The sequence below is a fragment of the Sturnira hondurensis genome, unplaced genomic scaffold (assembly GCF_014824575.4).
Source record: "Sturnira hondurensis isolate 20B ecotype Veracruz unplaced genomic scaffold, ASM1482457v3 Scaffold0022908, whole genome shotgun sequence".
In the NCBI taxonomy this organism is placed as follows: Eukaryota; Metazoa; Chordata; class Mammalia; order Chiroptera; family Phyllostomidae; genus Sturnira; species Sturnira hondurensis.
Genome location: NW_028095539.1, coordinates 420381 through 443410, shown reverse-complemented (window position 1 = coordinate 443410; position 23030 = coordinate 420381). Strand labels below are relative to the sequence as shown.

The 23030-nt window shown below is 48.8% G+C and overlaps 1 protein-coding gene across 6 annotated transcripts in view; it reads right to left on the bottom strand.

Annotated features, from left to right (window-relative positions):
* Positions 1 to 545: 545 nt before the first annotated feature.
* The window catches only part of RABGAP1 (RAB GTPase activating protein 1), a 164171-nt gene continuing 141686 nt past the window's right edge, over positions 546 to 23030 (bottom strand). For all 6 annotated transcript variants that reach the window (XM_037036821.1, XM_037036824.1, XM_037036820.1 and 3 more), the window contains 7 exons: positions 14254 to 14346; positions 13724 to 13834; positions 6444 to 6548; positions 5555 to 5638; positions 4871 to 4942; positions 3511 to 3708; positions 546 to 2207 (listed from right to left, as the gene is read on the bottom strand). In XM_037036821.1, coding sequence (XP_036892716.1) covers positions 2085 to 2207; positions 3511 to 3708; positions 4871 to 4942; positions 5555 to 5638; positions 6444 to 6548; positions 13724 to 13834; positions 14254 to 14346 — 786 coding nt within the window. In that variant the 3' untranslated portion in view covers positions 546 to 2084. The remainder of the gene's footprint in view (positions 2208 to 3510; positions 3709 to 4870; positions 4943 to 5554; positions 5639 to 6443; positions 6549 to 13723; positions 13835 to 14253; positions 14347 to 23030) is intronic.

Here is a 23030-nt window from a genome sequence, read left to right as displayed (position 1 = left end):
CGGGGGCACCAGTGAACAGAAAGTAATTTTCTCAATGGCTCTGTCTGTGCCACCACTTGTGAAAGTTTTAGCAGAGGGCCCCGGGCACTCTGCCTGCCTTTCTGCTCTTCCCATTTCACCAGCACACTCACATTTTGGAAGGGAATTCCCTCTCCCATCTTGGTTTGGTGAGATGCTTTTGCCTTTTAAGGCTTAACTACACCCTTATGATTTCCCTAAACCTAAGCCTGAAACACACAAACAGTGCCTCCTCACCCATGACCGTGACTGCAGAGCTCCTAATGAAGGCGCAAGCACCAGCCTCCCAGGGGACAGCCCAGCTTCTCATTCCACGGACCTGGCTCCCCTCCACCTTGGAGAAGGGCCTGAATGGAGGAGCTGCCTGAGGCTCACACACCGTCTGTGGCAGCAACGAGGGTGGTCTCCCCTGACTGCTGGGGGTGGGGAGGCAGGAGCACGTAATGATAGAACTGGTTTTTACAAAGCAGTGCTGTTTGTACCAAAATATTTAATGAATATGCTATTAAAATAAAACCAACAGAAGAAATAGTAATACAATTTTACTGGTTTATATTTCAATTCATAAAGTTAACACACTGTAACTACCCTAACACGATGTCCACGCACCTAGTTTTAGAGGGGCTTACAGCTGTTCTGGTAACTAAACAAGAAAGACACAGAAAGTGGGAGCGGGGTGGGACAGTGAATGAACGGAGTAGGGGTTGCCCACTTGTTAATTCCTCGTCATCACAGATGACTTCAGCAAGTGTCAGTACAGCCAACAGGAAAAGATAAAACGCAACCCAAGTGTCTACACAGAAACCAGCACCTCCTGTAACCAGCTACCTCCATACCTCCACACCACATGAAGACGACAACGAATCATCTGCAAGACAGCCTGTCAGCACATCACTATATAAATTAAAAATCTTTTTTTAAAAAAGGTGCTAAAACCTGCATTCCATAGTTTAGAAGTGAGAACTTGCAGCCCATGTGAACGGCAAGGTTTGCAGCTGGCCACACTACAGGGAGGGCCTGGCAGGCAGGGACACAGGCCAGCAGGGCAATGCTGACGTGTGCATCCCACATATTTACGCACACACAGCTCAAGAGTCCATTTTGCTCACACGAGCTGTTGTGCAAAACGCCTGGAGTCTGGGAGTGAGGGAGCTCTGTACAGTGCTCCCAATGGCGGGGAGGAGAGCAGAGCCCAGCAAACCTTGAGTGAGATCAAGTGCCCAAACAACCACAGAAGTAAGCTGTGCACACCAGTCCTAGTCTGGGGTTTAAACACTGTTATTTGGGGCGTCGGGAAAAGGTGCTATATACATATATACACACATGACACATTGAACAGAGTAGGATTTGTCCCCATTACAATGACCCCAATCTTACAGTCAGTCACCCAGCCCTGCGAAGTCATTTTGGCCGCTAACACTAAAAACAACAGGAACCAGGAGAGTTGCATAGAATTGATCAGAAACGTGAGTAACGCCAAACCAAAAACCTGTGCGTCGTACAGCTGAACGAGACAAGGTGGTTCCAGCTGCAACTGTGAAACCCTCCTACTTAAAACAAAGTGCTGCTCCACCATCTGCCCAAAGGGCCTGTGGCCGGCACTGACGCAGGGAAGAGTTACTTGAGTTACTGATCCTCTGCCCTAACCCACCCCGCCACAATATATATATATGTATATATATATATATATATGTGTATGTATATATATATAAGACATCTATTAAAAAAATTAAAGGTTTAGGAAAAGACCAACAGCCTGAAAGGATCCCCACCCCCAACTCTGATAGTGTCAGCTCAGCCCGGGGGCTGGGTGAGGCCTGGAGGTCACCCCGGAAGCGGTTTACTGGCACCACCGGAGAAAGCCTGTTAGTGTCAGCAGTTAGGAGAGCCTCACCCTGAGGCCGCCTGCTTCGTGAGGTCTGGTCCAAAGACCTACCATTATGTTTCTATGAATCGGACTTAGGTTCATTCTGGTCCTGGGACATGCCACAGAATCACACATCTGGTCAAAGAAGGCAACCAAAGGTGCATTGTTTTCTGACGGTGTCTGCAGGCTGCAGCTGCTCTTAGCATGTCTCTTTCCCTTGAACCCCAGTTGCTGTCTTTATGGAGCTCAGTGTTCGGTTAAACCACGTCTTCTTGGCTGCCTGCACCTCATTCAGGGCAAGGCCCAAATGGTGCTCCAAGTCCTGCAAGAGGAAGGGAGACTCCATGAGGGTGCCTGGCCCCAGAGCGAGCCAAGGCCAGAATTCCATCTGTTCACTCTTGAGAGGCCTCTGGAAATTCCCCCAGCCCCGAACTGGCACAGAAAGACCTGGAATGCCTAAAGCTGTGGGAGCGTTCCTAGTTAAGCCCTCCTCATTTCTTGCTACTCTTAAAACCACCCCCAAATGAACAAGACTCTCTCTCCTGTCCACCCACTACACACCAGGCAGATGGAGCTTCGCCCCAGCTGAGGCTGCTTCACAGATTTCCAGAAAGAACTTTCAAAGTCTCCATTCCCAAGCAAGGCATTTGAAATGTCAGTCTGGTCCTGCAGACTCTCCTAGCTCAGCAGCCACTTACCCCCCCACTTCCTGGGGCCCTGCACTGCTCCACACATGCCCAGCGCCGCCCTCCCCCACCCCAGGAACACCCACTCTTCTTTCTCTTTGCAGCTGCAAGACCTTCCACTCTGACCACAGCTCAGACACTGCTGCCTCGGTGACACCTGTCTCAGCTGTCCTCGACAGTCCCATGAGCCCGGTCTTAGCTCTGCAGCCCCCACATCTAGAACAGGGCCTGGCAAGGAGCAGATGCCCAGGGACTGCATGGCGCAGGAGGCCTGGCCCAGGCCATAGTCCTGCACTTGGTTCCTTGTGCTCGGCACTGGTGCTGATGCAACTAGCCCTGCGGTGTTAAGGATGACCAAAGTAAGCCCCAGTTCCTTCATCAGGAATGGAGGCTCAGATAAATTAGGCAATGCTCCCGAAGTCACAAAGCTAGTTAAGTGATGGGGGATGGGGCATAAAATCCAGTATTTATCAAGCCCTCAGACACGGTGCTATGGAAACCCTTTCTGTACAGTATCTTCTTTGGGCCTCAGAGCAAGTGGTCAGTGAGGGGCCCTCATTTTCTCCACCTGTTCGTGAGGAGCCTGGGGTTACTGACTAAGGGTGGAGAGTCTGATGGTACATCTGTGATTCCAAAGCCTGTATCCCTGCTCCACCAGAAAGCTTCCAAGTCTGATGGACAAATCTCATTATGAGAAAGTCCAGTCCTCAGAATAAGCCAAATTGTACATGAACATCCACTGGTAAACAGTAAGTAATGGGCTTCTTCCCTTCAAAATCATAGCCAAAGTTTAAAAGGGAAGAGAACCCTAACCCATAAAGATCATTCCTGGAGCATCCAGCCCCTGCCAGGAAACCCCTCTCACACGGGCCGGAGTCCACCACACTGAGCAGAAGCAGCCCTTGGGTGGCGGGGCCTGGTGTGGGGCGGGGCCAGTACCTGTATCTTACACTCAGCCTCCACCAGCTGCAGCTTGGTCTGTGCCAGCTCCAGTTCCATCTCCCTCAGCTGGTTCTTGAGCGTCTCCTTCTCCTCGTCTGTGTCCTCGTCTGTGGCTTCCTTAGCTGAGCTGCTGCCCTTCACGCGCCCCTCTTTGTTGAAAAACTCTCGGCAGCGCTCACAGTCATCCACTTTTTGCTGAAAGTGAAGGGCAGATGTGAAGAGACAAGAAGAAACTGGCCCTTCAGATGTGAGTATCCCCTTCCTGGGAAGCCGAGGGGCGGCTTCTCAGTGGGGCCCTCCAGCTTCTGAAACCTGCTCTTTGTAAACGGGCAGACAGCCTCTGGGCACAGCCACCTCGCAGCACAGACTGAGAGCCATAAAACCGTTCTGACGTCCGATCCAGTCATCTACCTAGGACCCTTGGCGAAGAAAGGGAAGCAGCGACCAGGTAAGACTGATGCACAAGGGTTTCCCTGCAGAACGAGAGGGAGGAAGCTGCCCACCATCTGGGAGAAACTTAACACACAGCGCAGTGCTCCTGCAGGAAGCACGCAGCCCCTGCGAAGCTGGCGCAGCGGGAACACGTGGGCCAGGACACACACACACACACGTAGCACAGTTAACGTGCGCCTTGGTCACCCCGCTGACTGCAAGAAGTGCCATTTTATCTCCTCTAGGGAAATATTCTGCCAGTGAAACCACAACAAGCCACCAGTTAGAGAGCACGCCCAAATTTCAGAGATGTGAGTGTGAAAAAATGCGTGTCTTAGAATGAGTGAATTTTTCTATGGTGTACAGAACAAAGGTGGAAAGAACACACACCAAAGTGTCAGCAACAATGATGTCACCTGTGGGTAACAAGACTGAGATTTTTTTTTATTTACTCTTTTTCAATCCTCATCTGAGGATATTTTATTGCTGATTTTAAAGAAACCGGGAAGAGCAGGAAGGAGAGGGAGGAGGGGAGAGAGAAACACGGGTGGGTTGCCTCCTACACGCACCCTGACCAGGGACCCAACCCTCGACCTTTTGGGTTGTGGGACAATGCTACAACCAATCAGGGCTTATTTACTCTTATTTCCCAAATGTTCTGCAATGAGTATTATTAGTTTCAGAATCAAAAAATAAATTATATTTAACAAAAAGCAACTGCTGGTTAAACACTCCTTACGATGGGGGCCAGGTTTCGTCTTGCTCCAGGTAAAATGCTGTCATGTAGCAGGGTCAAGTACTGGCAGGTTTTCTCACTTCTGAAATCAAAGCAGCGCCCCCGCCCTTGTGGCAGAATCTGTTGTGCTGATCGCAGCAATAAACTGAGCTAGGTGCTATACAATTTCTTTGGTAAAGGAAGACTTACCCGAATTTTCTCAATTTCCAGTTTATTAGTAGTCTGCTGCTTCTCCAGTCTTTCACTCAACTGAGAGCAGATCTAAAGAAACACAAGGTTCTAAGCAGTGCCACTCCTGCACCCTGAAGGGCAGGGGTGGGCTCTGCGGTGGCAGCTGGACTACACCACGTGAGGTGCAGACACGTGGGGTGCAGATGGCCCCCAGCAGCTGCCACTGCTCAGGAAAGTGGAGGGCTGCACGTGAGCTGAGGCTCCTCGGACTGTGCCCCCTCTGCATGCCTCCGCCAGGCCTTGTGGGAACCTACGAGCCCCACATGCAGTGGGCACCAGTTTCCAAACCCTCGCAGACTCACTCACCAGAGTTGGGAACCCAGTGTAGGAAGGGACAAGACCAGTTCAGTTACGCAAACTGCCAGGGAGAGAACGGGTCTGCATCCCATGACCACACAGGACCCTGAGGCTGGAACTGGAATCCAAATGCCCCCGGGAACACTGTGTGGCCTCACTGAGGTGCCTGTGTGCCTACAGGGCACACATCATGCCTGGTGTTCCGCCAACACAGCCCAAGAGCGTGGCCATTTCCCTCATTCTAGAGTTGAGAAGCAGAAGCTCCTGGGTGAGGAGGGGCCACATTTCATGCCGACCAGCAGGGCTGCCGGGAGCACAGCCCAGTTCCAGGGTGCGCGGACCCACCTGCTTGTAGTCACCGATGATCGAACTGTTTTTTTTAATCTCAGATTCTGCCTTGTCAAGCTCCCGCCGACACATCTCCTTTAACTGCGTGCATTAAAAAAGCAGAAGTGAGTGTTTTAAGGAAAATACAAAAGGCTTTCCAAAAAGTGCCTCAGCAAACTCAGGAAGGGCTCTGATTTGCAACCCCCTTTCTTCCCTCCTGGCAGTGCTAACCACGGTTCTTGAGTCCAGGAGAGGGAGAGACAGTCGAAGCTTCCAGAAACACCCACCCCCACTCCAGACTGGGCTTTTGCTGAAGTTCCTCCCTGCGTGTGACCCAGCCTGCGGGTCTGCGCGGGGGATGCAGCACCAGCTGCATGGCAGCCGAGCTCACTGAGGCCAGGCTTCTTCAGGAACTGGCCAGAGGTGGGTGCGGAAAGTGACTTGTGGCCTCACTCAGGCAGCCCTGACCAGGAGGGGGAAGGGAGGGGACTGCCCCAGGCACCGGCACCCAAAGCTCCTCCCACGACTGGCTGGGCCTCTGCCCCAGACACTGCAGACCTGGCTCCACCAGCCTTCTGGGGTTTGCTTGCTGGGGGAGTGTCAGTGACAGGCCGGGGAGAGCGGAGCCAGACATTTTAAGTCTGCTTTCCTTCTGCAGAAGTGCTAGCCTATTCTTTGTCCCACTCGGAAGCTGACACACAGGAGTTTCTCCTGCCCAACCGAAGACGGGCTTTGCCCCACTGTTGCCTCCTACGCTTTAATTATTAAGAACCATTATCTGCACGCAGTCAATAAAGAGGACTCTGGAGAGAAATGGGAGCCAGCTGTCTCCGGGTTCACTAATGCCAACCACTAGGCATTTGCATGACGAAGAGGGATGGGGAGGGGAGGGGCGAGGCCCCCTCACCTGAGCAGACTCTTCCTCCAGCCGTCTTTTCTCTTCTTCTGCATCAATCAGCTTCTGTTTGGTCATAAGCAGCTCCTTATTCAGTGCATCTGCCTTTTCTTCAGCCTGAAACATTTAAGAGCTGCTGTTAGTGAACAAGCATTAAGAACCGGAAGGGGCATGAATCACTTAGCACAATCCCATTTTAAGATGAAGGGGAAGCTGTGATCCAGTCAGGGGGAAATGACACGCCCGAGGTCACACTGAGACTAGACTCACCACGCCCAAGTGCCTGGCCCAGGCTCTGGCCCCGAGGCAGGCAGGGCAGTGGTTAGGAGCATGGCCTCTGGCACCAGACAGGCTGGGCTCCATTCCCACTGCTCCCTGACCACCTGCCCCTGGCCAAGGCAACCAGAGGCTTTCAGAGCCTCAGGCCCTTCAGTGCCCAGCACAGAGGGACTGCTCAGTAAGAGGCAGCGGTCATCCTCGTCAACAGTAATGATAAATTCTGCTTTTCCTTCTCCAAGCTCTCAGTATTTTCTCTGCTTCATCAGACAAGTTCTGTATTTTACTCTCTTTGTTACTTGATAGAGGAGGGACCCCTTTTCTGGCATTCTATTTTTATTAGCTGAAATGGCCATTGTCCACCCGTTTTTTCTAAAGCACACAAAGGTCTGCAGGGCAGATCTTTGGGTCCCAGTGATGTGAGTCCCTGACACGGGACATTCCGTGGATGAAGGGCTTCAGCATGGCAGAAGGTGGTCTAGGAGACAGGGTGGCAGCTCCCAGTGACAGAGCCCTGGGCAGAGGGGCTTGGCTGGCTCCTTGGGCATAGCCACCTTTGACAGTGAGCGGAGGTTTCCCTGAAATGACACCCAGCTGACGCAGTGGCACCAAGCCCTGCACTCTCCCTGGGACCACGGGTCCTCTGATGTACCTTCTTTGGGGGAAACACGTTCCAGGGGGCTGGGCCTTAAATGGAGAACAGAGAATGGCATGACATGAAACTCCAGAGGCCATTTGTTACTGGCAGGCTGTCATGTACACACGGAACGGGGTCCTACAAGTAAGGCCTGTCTTTTCTGGGGGGTGGCTCATCACCTCCCTAGTGCCCAGGAGAAATCAAGAGGGAAACAAGAAACGACAGGAAACAACTAGCGAGGAGAATGAAGTCATGTTCAAGATCCTGTTACTTTAATCCACACAATGAACCGTTCCCTCTCCCTTCCCTCCCTTGGACTCCATTCCCACCTCCTGGGCTACAATGCTTCTACACTTACTAGCTGTCACCACCACAGGGGATGATGATTAACACTAAGGCTGACTCTGTAAGTGTGGGATAGCCAGGTCACGGACTCTTTTAACTCGATCTTCCCTGCTCACCATGACCCCCCCCCGCCCCAGCTCTCGAGGTGCAGAGCACAGCAAGAATCCAAGAGCAGGTCAGGTCACCTAACATCAGGCCCAGCACCTGGGCCATGACTCCAGGCCCCGCCCTCACCCCTGGGAGGGCGCACGGCGCATGCCGCACAACCCTCTCCAGACGCACGAGTGTGAGGACGGACACCTGGTGCTAATAAACACAACTCCAGGCTCCCACTTCCGGCCACAAAGGGCCAACGGGGACCAGATTTACCCTCCCACTGGAAACAATAAATGTGGAACTGTTTCTTGGGAGAAAGAAAACAAGGTGAGCCCTGCTGCCGGGCCGGCTGTCTGCCTAGAGGCACGCTGTGGACCAAGGGGCAGGGTGAGGTTTCCATGCAGGAACGAGCCTCACGGGGTGAGGCAGGCAGAGATGCCGAGGTGGCTGGAAGCTGTGGGACAGAGCTCTGGAGATGCGAGTGCTCCAGAACCGGTAATAAGGCACAGAAAGTGATGAATGAAATCATGAAGAAAAGGAGGAAGAAAAGGAGAAAAAAAAGGCAAATACAACAAACAGATAGCAAATAGCAAGGTGGTAGACTTAAATCCACCATATAAATAATTGCATTAAATGTAACTGGTCTAAACATTCCAATTAAAGAGAGAGATTATCAGACTGCATTTGAAAAGATCCACCATGCCCGGGTGGCTCGGCTGGCCGGAGCGCCATCCCACATCCCGAAAGACTGCAGGTCTGGTCCCTGGCTGCAGTGCACACAGGAGGCAACAGACCAGTCTTTCTTTCTTACATCGATGTGTCTCTCTCTCCCTTCCTCTCTCTCTAAATCAGTAAAAAAAAGTATATCTTGAGGTGAGAATTTAAAAAAAAGCAAGGCCCAACTATATGCTCGCTACAAAAACCCACTTTAAATACAAAGACGCAGACGCACTAAAAGCAAAAGGTGCTCCACGCAACACCACGGAAGTCGAGGTGGTTGTATCAGTGTCAGACGAAGGAGATTCAGAACAGGGCATCACCAGGGATAAAAAGGGGCATTTCATAAATAAAACGGTAACTCCACTGAGAAGGTGTAAACAGCCAGAAATGTATGCATCGATTCCAATTCTAGGAAATGAAAACTGACACAGCTGAAAGGAGAATTAGATCGACGTGTACTGGGAGCCGCGCCCACTGCCTTCTCAGTGAGTGACAGGACACGTGGAGAGAGAACTAGCAAGTCCGGAGATGATCTGACAACACGCAACCAACTGCACTGAATGATGTTTACAGAACATGCCACCTCGACAAGACACACACACACACACGTTCCAGGTGCATGCGTGACAACTCACCCAAAGAAACTCTATGGTAGGCCTTAAAATAAGCATATAGTCCTAAAATGAGTAAAATCAGAAAGGAAATGTACTCTGATCACAACTGAATTAAATCAGAAATCAAATAGAAAAATCCCTAATAGCTGAAAACTAAACAACACACTCCTAATTAATTCATGGGTCAAAGAAGAAATCACAAGAGATGAAAATAAAAACAGCACATCAGTGTGGGATGGAGCTGACACAGTACTGCAGGAAGGTTTAGAATGCTAATTTTAGAAAACATCGTCCAAAATCAGTGTTCAAGCTTCCTCTGTAAGAAGCTACAAAAAGCAAATTAAACCAAAAACAAAGTAAAAGGAAATAATAAACAACAGGAAAAAAAAACAGAACAAAAAAACACCAATGAACCCAAAAGCTGGGTTTCGAAGAGATGGAAACAGTGGATAAACTCCTCGTTAGACCGACTGGGGTGAAGAGGAAAAACACACAAATGATCAGGAATGAAAGAGAAGCCCCCTTGACAGGTGCTTTAAACAGCAAAGAAAAAGGAAGTATCAGTGACTCTACGCCTCCACATTTGACAACTAAAATGAAACGAATAAATTACTGGAAAGACACAGATTATTAAAAGAGACACATGAAGAATTAGGAAATTTGAATAGCACCATTTCTAAAAATAAATGCAATAAATATTCTTTGCAGAAAATTATTCATAATTCAATAACTTCCTAAGCAAAGTCCGGGCCCAAGTGGCTTCATTTGGGAGTTAAATCAAAGATTAATTAAGAAAACAATTCTACATAAAGTTCTTAAGAAAATAGGAGGGAACTACTTTCCAGTTTATTATCCTGATGTCAAAACTAGACAAAACCATTAAAGAAACTCTAAGCCAATACTCCTTATAAACACAAAAATCTTTAATACAAAAAGAAGTCTTTAATAATAGAAACTCCACACTTCTTAGGAGTGGCAAGGGTGATTTACAATGAAAAATCAATTTTATCATATTGACAGGATTAGGAGAAACAGCAAATAATCATCCCCACAGCCACGGGAAGAGCATCTGGAAACTCTCAGCAGAGAGGAAGGACTGAGAACGTTCTCTGCCCGCCTCTGAAGAAGCTGCAGGGAGCCCCGGGGAGGAGGTGGAGAGGCCCACTCGCCATTCAGCATTCCTCTCTGCAGGTCCTGGTCAGGGCAGGACCCAAGGGGAAAAGCAACAAGACCTGAAAGGAAGTAAAACTGTCTTCATTCAGAGAGGATCTGACTGTGTACATGGGAAACCCTAAAACATAAACTAAAATGCTCCCAGAGTCATCAGTGACAGGAACAAAGTCATAGGATCCAAGGTCACGAATGCAACTGTATTCCTAGAAATTACCAGTAAACAACTGGAAATGTAATTTAAAAAAATACTGTTTGTAATAGATTAAAGTTATGTGCAAATTTTGTAAACTGAAAACAAACAAAAAAACCCAAAAAAAGGCTAAAATTGAAAATGACCTAAGAAAAGAAAAATTATACTCATGCGTTGGAAGGTTCAATTACTGTTCAGATGTTAATTCTCCCCAAGTTGATTTATACATGCAACCCCACTCACAATCCCAGAAGACTTTTATTTCTAGAAACTGACACACTAATTCTTGTATTTATAGGGAAATGCAAATGACTTAAAACAAGCAAACTATTTATTGCAAAGAACAAAGCCAGAGGGTGCACATGACCTGGCTGCTAAGATCAAAACCGTGGGGCTGGCATGAGGACACCGGGCCAAGGGAGCAGACACAGAACTGGGGAGACCTTGTGTGGAGGGTCAGTGGATTTTGATAAAGAGAAAGAAATTCAATGGGTCAAGTTTAGCAACCTGCTCAAGGTCACAGAAGGAGAAAGCGGAGGGTGCACGTTCACACGTGGGCAGGGGCTCTCACGGGGCGAGGTGCACACGCAGAGAGGCGGGGCCAGAACTGACAGGCTCAGACATGCTCCTGCCAGCCCTGGGCCTTGCACGTGCCTCTCTCAGCTGGCATTTCTCCACAGCTGCGGTGCAGAGAAAGAAAAGCGACAGCTGAAGGATCAAAAAAGTGATGTAAAATTGATGGGAAATACAAAGAGGGTTCTGGAAACCCTATAAGCCACATACCTGAGCTTTTCTCTAGGTTGCAGAAAGGGAAGAGTTGAAAGGAATGAAGTTCTTTCAAAAACATGAGTTCCTGAAGTCAAAAAAAAAAAGGTGAGAGGACCATGCCCTTCACTTCACAACCTGATCCTCAGTGGTGAGTGAAAAAAGGAAAAAACAGGACAAGAACTCGCTGGGAAAGGGGCCCACAGTTCAGTGTGGGGCAGGGCTGTCCTCACAGCCCTGCGGGTGGCCAGAGCGGGGCAAGTCCTACCCATCCAGGCTGAGTTAGGGGTGTAAGCTGGGGCTGGGCTTCTGGGTTTCAATCCGAAGGCTCTGCCACTGGCAGTGTTGTGCCCCAGTTCCCGAAAGGGGCATCATGATTGTATCCCTCAGACAATACAGGTGTTGTGACCATTTGGTAAGGTGGCAAATACAAAGCACTTGGAGCAGCGCCCAGGGGTCAGTGCTGGGGGAACAGCAGCTGCTCCGTGAGTGTCACTGGTCCCCCTGGACGTGTGTTTCTGATGGAGTTCTGACACTGAATCACAGCTTCTTGCTCCCTATTTCTTTTGGAGACACTGTGGCTTTGGAGAAAAAGCCTGGGCTGGATTAGATCCCTGGCTCTGCTTCTTCCTGGGTGCCTTCATCTCCCCAGGTCTCAAGTTTTCCTGATTGTTAAAAAAAATCCTGTCCTTACATGGCTGAGGTAAGGGTGTTGGAGGTTAGTGAAGTGCTTATTGGCACAGTGCCCACACGCAGATCAGCAGTGCAGGGAAACCTGTATCGTTTTCACTAGTCCTCACCCCAGTATGAGGAATGTAACCTCGTTCTCCGATGACTGTGTCCAGGTGGGACGACCTGAAAGGGAGGGTCGCCCTGTCTGGGGTCAGGCTGCAGGAAGAGGGAAGTCCAGGAACAGGGATGCCAACTGAAAACCCACCTGGAACTTCAGCATGAAGCTGCCTCTTAATGCAGTGTCACTGGAGAACACACAGCTCCTGTCCAGGGCCCATTTTCTCTCACCCGCCCTGCCGTGTGGGTGTCACTGGCGGACACTGCAGTCCTGCCTCAGCAGTCCCTGCTCAGTGTGCCCAGCCTCCTCCACTCACTTGGCAGAGATGACTGGTGGGTGAGGGAGCGATTCACACTGCGTTTCCACAAAGATGAGCACACGGCAGGCTGGGAGTCTGCACCACGGGGAGGAGCTGCGACCCTAAGAAGGAGGTTGTGGGGAACCAAAAGGCCGTGAGACCACCAGATCCCAGTCACTGAGGGCTCAGACCTTGAAATGCGCTCCCGCAGAAACTGGAAAAAGGACACTTCCCACTTTCCCACGGCTATTTGTAGCTGACAATAGACAAGCAGAGGGAAGTGACACTGCCTGTGTGTGATTCTAGTTTTGGGGGGATGGAGGCGTTTCATATCCACCAAATCCTGTAATTCTCACTAAACCCTGAGGCACAGCATTTATTCTGCACCAACCCCCCGGGCGTTTTTCTCTACTTGAAAGTAGAGTAGTTGGTATTAGAACCCAGGCCTGTTTAAAATTTCCCACTCTACTATTCTATTTCTAAAGAGAAGTGTCAAGAACCAGTAGTACACAATATTTTCACACACACCTGGTAGATGTCAAGGGCCTTCTGAGGGTCACAGACCCCATGGGGTTCATTATACCGCCTCAGTCCCCTACAATCCCTCAAGAGCCTGTGCCTGTTTCTAGAACCCCAGGAAACCCACGAGCAGGAAAGTAATCTTAGGAGGTGGCACACTACGGCCCACGCGTCAAACCCACCAGTTCCTATGGACAAGGTCTGGTTCGAGCTAGTTCTGCACCAATGGCAGAGTTCAAGAGTCGCAAGAGAGGCCCTACGTCCCACCACGCGTCTCCCTTTGCAGCTTTCCCTTTACAGAAGCAGCTCACCAACCTCTGCCCTGAACCATGAGTGAGAGGCTCCACTTCTAAGGGAAGCTTGAGGTGTAGAAAACAGACAAACCCCCTGCCGGGAAAGACGTTACCCGCAACATTTTAAGATTAGGAAAAGCAAAGAAAAATGGCACGTCTGCCAACAGAAATTGCGACACCGAGCTTCTTCCGCCCTGGGCTTTACTGTAGTCGGCGTGCTCAGGCTCCAGGCACCAAGTATGCAAGATAACAAAACCTCTTCTGGTTTTAGGGGGAGGTTAAGATAATCATGGTGATTAAATGCCACTGCCAATTGTGATAGCTAAGAATTGGCCAGAAGGTCCCTCAATCAAGCACTGCTTAGAAAAAAGTTCAAGGACCAAGTGTCTAAGGAGCGAAGAGTATGGTAAAGAGGGCTTCGAGGGATCACCTCTGATCCTGGAAGAAAAGGAATGCCCACAGGACCAGTTCCAGGGAGGTGGCTAACCAGAACAAGCACTAAATCTCACGGCGCTCAGTGACCAAGAGGGAAGGCACGTGCTGGATACAATGTATCCCTTAAGACCGACTACTCACGTTATCCAGGTCCTTTCGCAGGGCGATCTTGCTGGTCACCAGCTCGTGGGCCAGGTCATCGTTTTCCTGTTCTAACCTCATGTTCGCTTCTTGTAGACGCCTGTTCTCCCGCTGAGGGGTTCAAAGGGACCAGTTAGAGACACATAAAAATCAGATGAAAGTGACAGGTCTCTGGGCTAACCCTCAACACTACTTCCTGAGTCCTATGGGAACTGTGAGAAACATGGCTGGTCCTGATGTGCTACCAATCAATCATTTCTTATTTTCTGTCTTCACCGGAGAATGTTTAACTGGCTCAAGTGACCCTGTCAAGTTAATGTCTTATTAACTGTGCCAAAAGGCCACTAACTGTAACAGACCAGGCATCTGGTTTGAAGCAAAACAAACTTTTCCCCCTCATTTGCAAACTCAAATTGAAACTTGAACCTAGAATAGTGGAACTGAAGTTTAAAAATATCCGACAAAGCTGCTCCAGGCACCGTTACATGAAAGGCTGCAAGCTCCTCCGATCACATCAGCCACAAACGAACCTCGAACCGCTCGATGGGGTCCTCCTGCTGGGCCTGCTGCTCCCTCATGGTGTGATACTCTTTCTCATATTTTTTCAGCTTCTTCTGACTGATCTGTAAAATAAATCACAGCACACATTACTAAGTATCGGGAAGTGGTGGGTGCTTCAGAGGGAAGCCCCAGTCACCATGGAAGTGGTGTTGCCTATTTTTGGAGAGAAAGCATCAGAGGGGATCAAAGTCCAGGACCCAAAATCTTATTCAATGACTCCTATGTCCAGGGTTCTGTGGGGGGTGATTGGTTCCTACGTGTTTTTTTTAAGATTTTATTTATTTATCTTTAGAGGGGAAGGGAAGGAGAGAAATATCAATGTATGGTTGCTTCTCCTGAGTCCCCTGCTGGGAACTGGCGTGCAAGCCAGGCATGTGCCCTGACTGGGAATCAAACTGCGATCGTGTGGTTCACAGGCCCGCGCTCAATCCACTGAGCTGCACCAGCCAGGGCGGTTCCTACGGTTTTTACTAACAGTGTTAGAAGGACACCTACAGGCAGCTCCTCCTGCCTGGGTTCTGGGTCCTATTATCCCTAATCATCACCATCACCCTTTTATTTAGCACACACCAGCACTGCTGCAAGGCACTTTACATCTCTGACCCCGAGTCACCTCTACAGGTATGCTATTTTCATGCTCATTTTATGGGCAAGTTAACGAGGAATAAGCAGGTTACATAAATTGGCCATGGTCACTCAGGGCCAGGCAGGTCTGGGATTTGAACCCAAGGAGCTAGACTCCATGCAAGGCCCAAGCTGCAGCCACCTCGCTACCTTATTTCAACTCTACTAGCTCCTTCTGTTCTGCTTTCAAATAGGCATGATTCCTTCCTCCCTTCAAAACACAGCTCTGCTGCCCTCTCACACTACTGTCCTCTTTCTCTCAAGCTTTTTCTTACCAACCACCCTGGCAAATCACGGGTCTATACCTTCCACTGCTTCTGCCTCTCTCTTCAATCTGTCTAAATGAAGCTTCTGCTCTGACTACACTGCAGAAAGCACCCTCTGGAAGGCCACCAGGCAGATTATCTCTCTCCCCAACCAAACTTCCAAATTCCTGACTTTCAAGCTTAAATGTGACCAGCCCACTCCACTTTTCTCTAGGAAATCGTTTCTCCCTTTCTCTCTGGGCTCTTCTTCTACCTAATACAGGGGTGTCAACATCATTGTCACCAGGGGCCATATCAGCACCAGCCTCATGGTTGCCTTCAAAGCGCTGAACGGTAACTTCAGGATTGCATAAATGAACCTACTCCTCAACTAGGGGCAAAGAGCTCGGCGCTGCTGCTGAGGAAAAACTAGGTGCCAGGCTTCATGAAACAGGTGGAGGGCCAGATTCAGCCCGCGGGCCTTGTGTTTGTCACCTGTGACCTCACGGGTTGTTCCCCTCTTTACTAGTTGGCTCTTCTTCTTCTGCAGTCTGGACCATAGCCAAGGGCATCCTTTCAAGATGCAAGTCTTTAGTCTTTTGTTTGATTCCTTCCTCTAAACCACTGACCCATCCTCTTGGGTTGTTTTTAAATTACATTTTAAATAATTATGAAATATAAGAAATACAAAACTAATAAAACAGATATGTGCAACTTAAGGAATGGTTAGAAAGCTAATGCTCATCCCTTCCCAAAGCCTCAATAATCAGTACTATGCTGAGTCACACAGTTTAGCTGCCAGCTGCAGGTGACTAAGAAACACCAAGCTGGTCTAGTCCAACTTCACTTACAGAGAAAGAGACGGAGACCTAAAAGGGATGGGACGGTCCCCTTTAGGGCAGGCGCTCAAGTCTGCAGTGCTTCCAGTGCTCGTTCCCTGACTCCCTTCCCTTCTCGCTTCCTGCTGTTCTCCTCCCCGTTCCTTGGCGGGGTGGGCACAGGTCTGCTTCTGGAGTATGGCTGCCACCTGAGGGGAGGCAGCCAAGAACACAGCCCTGCGCCCTGGCCGCAGTCTACAGAAAATGCCCATCAGACAGCTGGGGAGCAGCTACATGTGGGAGAGTGACATCTTCCAACTAGACCGTCTGCGGTTTAAGGCCAATGCCGAGGTAAACGTTTATAGTGTGTGTGGTGCACAACGAAAGCACCTAAATGCGACATCTGTGTGAGTGGTAAATCTATGAACAACCCTCATGGAGCATCCTCGAGGGAGAGAAACTGAATGAGGTCTGTGGGGGCAAACACACTCTGGGTGAGTGACAGGAGGGCGGTGGGTATGAGGCCCCCTTAGTGCTTTCCCAAAAACAACAGCACGAACATCAAATCCTCCCAAACCTTCTCCCAGCTCTTCAGGATTCTCCAACTTTTCATTCTCAGGCTAGGGGATGAAAGAATGAACGTTTCTTCCCCAGAAACATACATTTAAAAAGGCCAATTGCAAAATAATCTCCTCCCCATCTCGTTGCCCCATCAGAAACACTGCGTTCTCAGAGCACAGGGGCTGCTCCGTCTCGGCACTGCGAGGGCTGCTCACGTTGCTCACGTACAACGGGCCCCTGACAAGTGTGGGCCTTTTCACTTGGCTCTCGCATTGGGCTCTTAGATTTTCGTGACAGGATGTGGGCATTTCTTTATGCGCTTCTCCTGTTCTCCAAGTGTTCTGCACTGAGCATAAGTTACTTTTAGACCTAGGCAGACGAAGTTGGCGCTGTTAAAGTGAACTCGAGCCACCGTGCTGGGCTGCTCTAAGGCGGGCTCTGCTCATCCCTCTGTGTCTGTCCCCACTGAAGTGCTCAGTCAGCGCTCAGTCGGCCCTCAGGCTGCAGGGACAGAGCTCACTGGTCCCAAGTCCTGCTGTCTTTACCAGCACTGGCTCCCTCCCATTTCTCACTGGTTCTTGTCTCTTATCCCCTCCCTCCCTTAAACTCCTTACCCCAAACCCATCACAAAGGAAAAATAAATAAAAACAACACTACTTACAACGGTGGCAGCTGATCCTGACTTTCGGAGCACTGGTACCTGCATACTAGAGCCAACTAGTTCAGGGTGCCTCTGAGGCCCAGGCCCCCCGAAGAGCCCGATGCCTGACACCTGAACGGGGAACTGAGCGGCACCAGCAGGAAAGCACTGATTCAAGCCTCCACATGCAGGCGCATCCAGCAGAGACCAGCACCCACCTCTCACCTGCCTGTCCTATTATCCACGCCTCCTGGTCGGAGCAGTGCCCCCTTCATTACTGCCCCGCCCACGCGCACCGAGTGCCCAGAAGTGCTGAGTTACACCGACCATTCTGCACAGCGCCCTTTCCAAGTGAATGCACACTGCAAGTCTGGCCCTCTGCCCAGACAGGCCCGCACCCCATTCACCTGTCATGTCAGAGCTCTGACGCCACTTCGGTAGGAACCCTCCCTGACACCTTCCCTCCACGAGGTCCAGTCTTTCGTTGTCTATTCTTGTAGCATCAAGGCAATTCCTCCATGGCACCTGTCCAAGGCCACAATGATCTATTTATATGCTTACCTGGTTGTCTGTCTTGCCACTAGGAGGCAGGTCTCACCTCTAGTGCCCAGCTCAATGCCTGGAACATAACTGGGACTCAGTAATCAGATGTTGAACAAATCAAAGCCAGCAGCCTTCCTTTCAAACTGGTCAGAATGCAGAAGGGACGTGTATTTACCCAACAGTTGGGCCCGGCTATGGGCAATGTGTTTTGCTAGACAGCAGTGATTCAAAGATGCATAGCAATCACAACACGCAAAGTCCACAGGGCAGGAACTCTGATCCCCTGTGAAATTCCTAAAGCCTGGCCCACAGTGAGCATGAAAACTCTCCATGAGGAGAGACACACTCCCCACTCTTCAAGGTGCAAGGGTCATTCTGTCTGTTACTTACTTCGATAACACTGTAACTGCACACAGGAAGCGGGGCAGCTGTGGAGTCAGCCCAGAGCCCTGAATCACACCCACTGCTGGCTGACCTCTGTCAGAGGCTGTGGAAGTCACAGCTTCACACACAGTGGCATTTTTGCCCTCAGAGAAGATTATATTTATTTATTTTTTCTGTTTAAATGTACTTTTACGGAGAAAATACTCTAACAGTTTTTTCGGATAAGACTGAGTTTCCAATTTAGGTAAAGACAATCCTAGACCCCACTGCAATAAGTACTGGGGGTCTCAGTGCTGCACAATGCCAAGTGCCTGGGCAGAGGAGGCCAGACCAGGGCAGGCCAGGAGACCCCGGGTGTCTGAGGGATGGGGAGGATCATCGGTCATTGGAAGAGCAGCAGCCACACTAAAGGCCTCACCTTGCTGCCCTCCCTTCCGGCCTGCTGTGTTAACCCACTGTGGGCCACATGGCGGAGGTGGAGCCAGGATGACACCCAAGGTCTCTCTCACTCCAAGGTCTGCACCTATAACCACTTGAAACAAATCAACGTTCTACTTAATTTTCGAGCCTGTTTATCTAATTTGTTCAAATAGTTTGGACTCAAACTCTCTCAAAGATCACTAAACAGAATTAGACATTCTGGTCTTACCATCGGGGTTTTTTTTCTAAAATGCAGAAGTAAACTCAGAGCGGAGAATCCAAACACAGATATGGACCGAGGGAGACCACCTTACTAAGAAGGCAGTGACCACTGCTACCCTTGCAACACCAAAAAATTTAGGGTACAGTGCAGAGAAAGAGAGCAGCCACTCAAAGTTTCCTCCTGAAGCCCAATTCTAAAAGCTAAGAACAAGCCAAGAAATAAAACTACAGCCTGGTGTAGTCAGAGGGAAAATGAACTTAGGTACAGTGTGCACGCAGCTTCCAGGCTGACAGAGAGGCTCAGCTAATCTTCAGCACAGGGGCTCTTGTCCTACTCACCGAATCCCTCATTCACAGTAAAACACAGTGATAATAAGCACTGACTTCAGAGTCTGAAATTCCTAGGATCTAATCCCCACTCTATCACTTATAAAATTTACACCCTTTGGGAATTTTCTATAATTTTGTAAGCTTCATATAGATACTTGAAAACTGACCTCATGTGGTCATGGTAGGGTTAATTTGCTATGTGCAGACACTACGAAAAATTCTGGAAACATATTAAGACGACTGATTAAGTGACTGCAATCACAGAGCTTAAAACCCTCACACACATTTAACTCTACAAATGATCTGGCCAGAGAGTGAAATTCCCACTAGTGTGGCTTTTAGCTCATGAATAAAAAAAGCCCCTAAGGGTAAATATTCCCAAATGACAGCGTTTTCTCCTTCTCCAAATAGCCGATGATTAGGGTTACATTAATTTGGAGATTCTGCTATTTGTTTTTTGTAATAACAATTTTTCTTATAAGTAGTCTGAGGTCTAGCACAATCACTTTATGTTTGAAGTAACAAATCCCAAGGAAACAGCGGTTCAGAAATCACATTTCACTTCAGGCAGATTTCACAACAAAAGGATCATGTCTTCAGTGTGACCTCAGAAACCCACAGAGCCATCTCCTTTCCCATGGCTCCTGCTGCTTCTCAGCTAGCCTTGCACACCTGACTTGTTCTCTAAAACATGTGTATGGACATAAAGAAAAATTACTCTCACATATCGCTTGAATCAGAAACTTAAAAGACCTCAATGCGACTCTCCCCCAACAAGGCACAGCACATTTATGAATATGAAAGGGTGGTAGAGCGACTAGGGCCATTCACGAACGCCTGGAATGCCAGACTTTAGAAATGAAATGCCGTTCAGACCTAGTATCAGAAGTGGAAAGTACTTCATTATTTCAGGACACTGGCCCATGAAAAAAGAGAAAGTCAGAGGACAGCTAAATGAGTTCTGATGCATGTGTGTTGTTAAATTTTAGATTAGGTGCAGGAGATCAAAAACTCCTCAAAAAATAAATATTTCTGTCCCATAATAAACTAAGGAAAAGGAGGGAGAAGGAGAGAAGGAAAAGGGTAAAAAAGAGAAAAGTATAGATGGACACAAAGATTTTGAGAAAAGGAAGGCTCTGAGGGAGGAACGCAGACCTTTTTGAACAACACCCCCATCTTGTGACCATTTTGGGTATTGTCACAACAAACCTGTTTCTTCTGCAATGAGAAGAGGCCAGTGCAATGGAGCAGAGCGCACCGGGAATGCACACAGTCTGAGGGCCCAGGGCTGGTCACTGCCCGACCAGTACAAGCTGGGCCTGTTATGTGACTTCTATAAGCCTCAGTTTCCACAGATGGTATAGTGAGGAAGAAATGAGACACTTCTAGAAACTATATAAACAACAGAAATAACAACACTGTCATCACTAAAGGACAACAAGAAAAACAGGTTGTTTCCTGTACTAGCACGTGAGGCTAAGTATTCCCAATCCCCACCTTAATTGGTAAGTACAACTTTGAAAAAAAATGCCACAATTTAAAAAATTAAAATAATAGAATGGAATTTCAGTGAGTTAGAGTCAGCGTTTCCTTTCTAAATTCTACTCTCCAAAGTTCAAAAGCTAGTTTCCAAACTGTTCCATAGCAGGAACCTTCTCCATGTCCAGAGGGGGCTCCTCACCCCCAGGGGGGCCCATGCAGTTCCCATGCTGATGGAAGTGATCCAAACGCCCTGCAGCTCACAGCATGCACGTAAGGCTTGCCAAGGATTTTCTTATTTTTCAGCAGGCAAATTACACCATGATTGAGGTTTACCACCAGTGATTGGCTCAACTGTTGCCTATATCTCCCTTAATATTTGCCAGCAGTAAGCACAGCTACCAGAGAACAACTACTAACCACTCACTCAGTTGTACACCCCATACCCCACCTTTCAGCAGAAAAATCACATTCTCTCACATCCTGGTGAATCAGTAGGCTTTCCATGCTGTGAAATCAGTTTTTAAAAAAATTACTATCTTTCTAACCCTGAAACCAAGTGCAAGTAGGGGTATCATCCAAAGGGTACCCCAGCCATGCTGAGTTCTCAGGGCCAGAAGGAATTACATATCTAACACAACATGTATGTGCTATGTACATAACCTGGTCCCCCTTAACTTCTTGGAAAGCACAGGCAAGAAAAAGACATTAGACACCTCCCATCTGGACTATGGAAATAAAGGATCCATACATTATTAAAGTGTTTCAAGTTAATGAAAACCTCAAAAGATAACACCTTCAGCTGGGACCTACTTTAAGTCTTGCTCAAATCCAGGTTAACTCGTGTTTATAAACCATGTGGTAGAAATTCAACAGCATATTCATTTATTCTCCTGTTCAATCAGTATTTACATGCCAGACACTGTTCCTGTGCTGGGGATTCAGTAAACAAGAGATAAGGTCCTCTCTATCACAGGCTTCATTCTAGTGGGAGGGGGAATCAAACAACCGTAAAACAAAATGCCGTGCAGTGGTAAGTGGAAGATAAGTGAGGGCAAGATCAGGGCTGGGGAAGCTCCCCTCCAGACGTCATTGGAGGAGGCTGTTCTGGTGGCAGGATATTCGAGCCCAAGGCCGAGCAAGGCAACAGCAAAGCCACCCACACGGGCACCACAGAGAACAGGATGGGCAGAGACCAGCCAGTGCAGAGGCCTGCAGAGTGAACATGTCGGTCTGCTGGAGAAGAGCCCAGAAGGCCAGGGTGTCTGAAGTGGAAAAGTAAGAAACTTAGTAAGAGATGAAATCAGAGAGATGACTGAGAGCTCAGATAGTGTCAGGCCTTGTAGGCCAAGGCTAAAACTTGAGTTTTATCCTAAAAAACCATCAGAGTTTTAAGCAAAGGGGAGAGGGGATCGAGAAAAGCCTGGGAGAAAACCACTGTGGAAACAGAAAGACCAAGGAGTCTACTGACACCTTACAGGGGGAGGTGATGGTGGCGGTGAGATTCCGGGGTCAGTGAAGAAGGGAGCAGTAAGCAGTCAGGCTCAGGACATATTAGGACGACAGGGCTTGGGTGTGCAGTGTGAAGATGGGGAGTGTGAGAGAAAGAGACGTTCCGGGTGACACCAAGGTTTTTTTGCCCTGAGCAACCAGCTAGGTACCACGTGCTGGGACGGACACTGAGAGAGCAGCAGTCTGGAGGGGAAGAAATCGCCAGGAGGAGGCAGCGCCTTGTGGGTGCTGCACCAGGTTGAGGTGGAAAGAGACTCGGACCTTCAGAGATCACCTGGTTCTCTGCTTTGCACAAACCCAGAATCCTGCAAATGTCACCGAAGTGATTCATATGTGCTTCCAGACCAGAGAGGAAGTGACCACAGCAGTGGTCACCAGGCACTGGGGTCAATAAGCACTCTACAAATGCTGTAGCTAATCCTCATACACAAAAGGACTAAACTATACCCTCAACTATATGTGGTAAAATATTAAATGCTACCTGTAATACTTGTGAAGTAGGTCACATTTTAATTCGAATGATAAAGTTAATGATTATCTTCATTTCTAGAAGTTCTAGTTCCTTTTTTAAAAAAAAAAAAACATTCACTTTGTCTTATGATTTCTGCTGTTTCTTGGGCTACTGGGTTGCTTTGTAACCCCTCTTTCAAAACCAAGCAGCAGCTCCAGGGTCCTAACTTCAGGCAGAGGTCCCAGTTTCAGCTGCTAAAGGCGCAAGGTCGTGCCGCTTGTCCGCGTGTGCACCGACCACCTACCTACCTACGTGTCCGCACTCCCTCTGATGTGCTGTCAGGCCACACACACTGCTTCCAGCTACTCTGCTTCACCTACCTGGGCACCTCTTTTTTTCCTCAGTCTGATATACAACTAGAACCAGAAATCCAATGTTACCTTGCAGATGAGGGTACCCCTTCAATAACTGAGTAACCCTGAATTCAGATCTCCCTGAGGCCAAGTCCACATTCTCT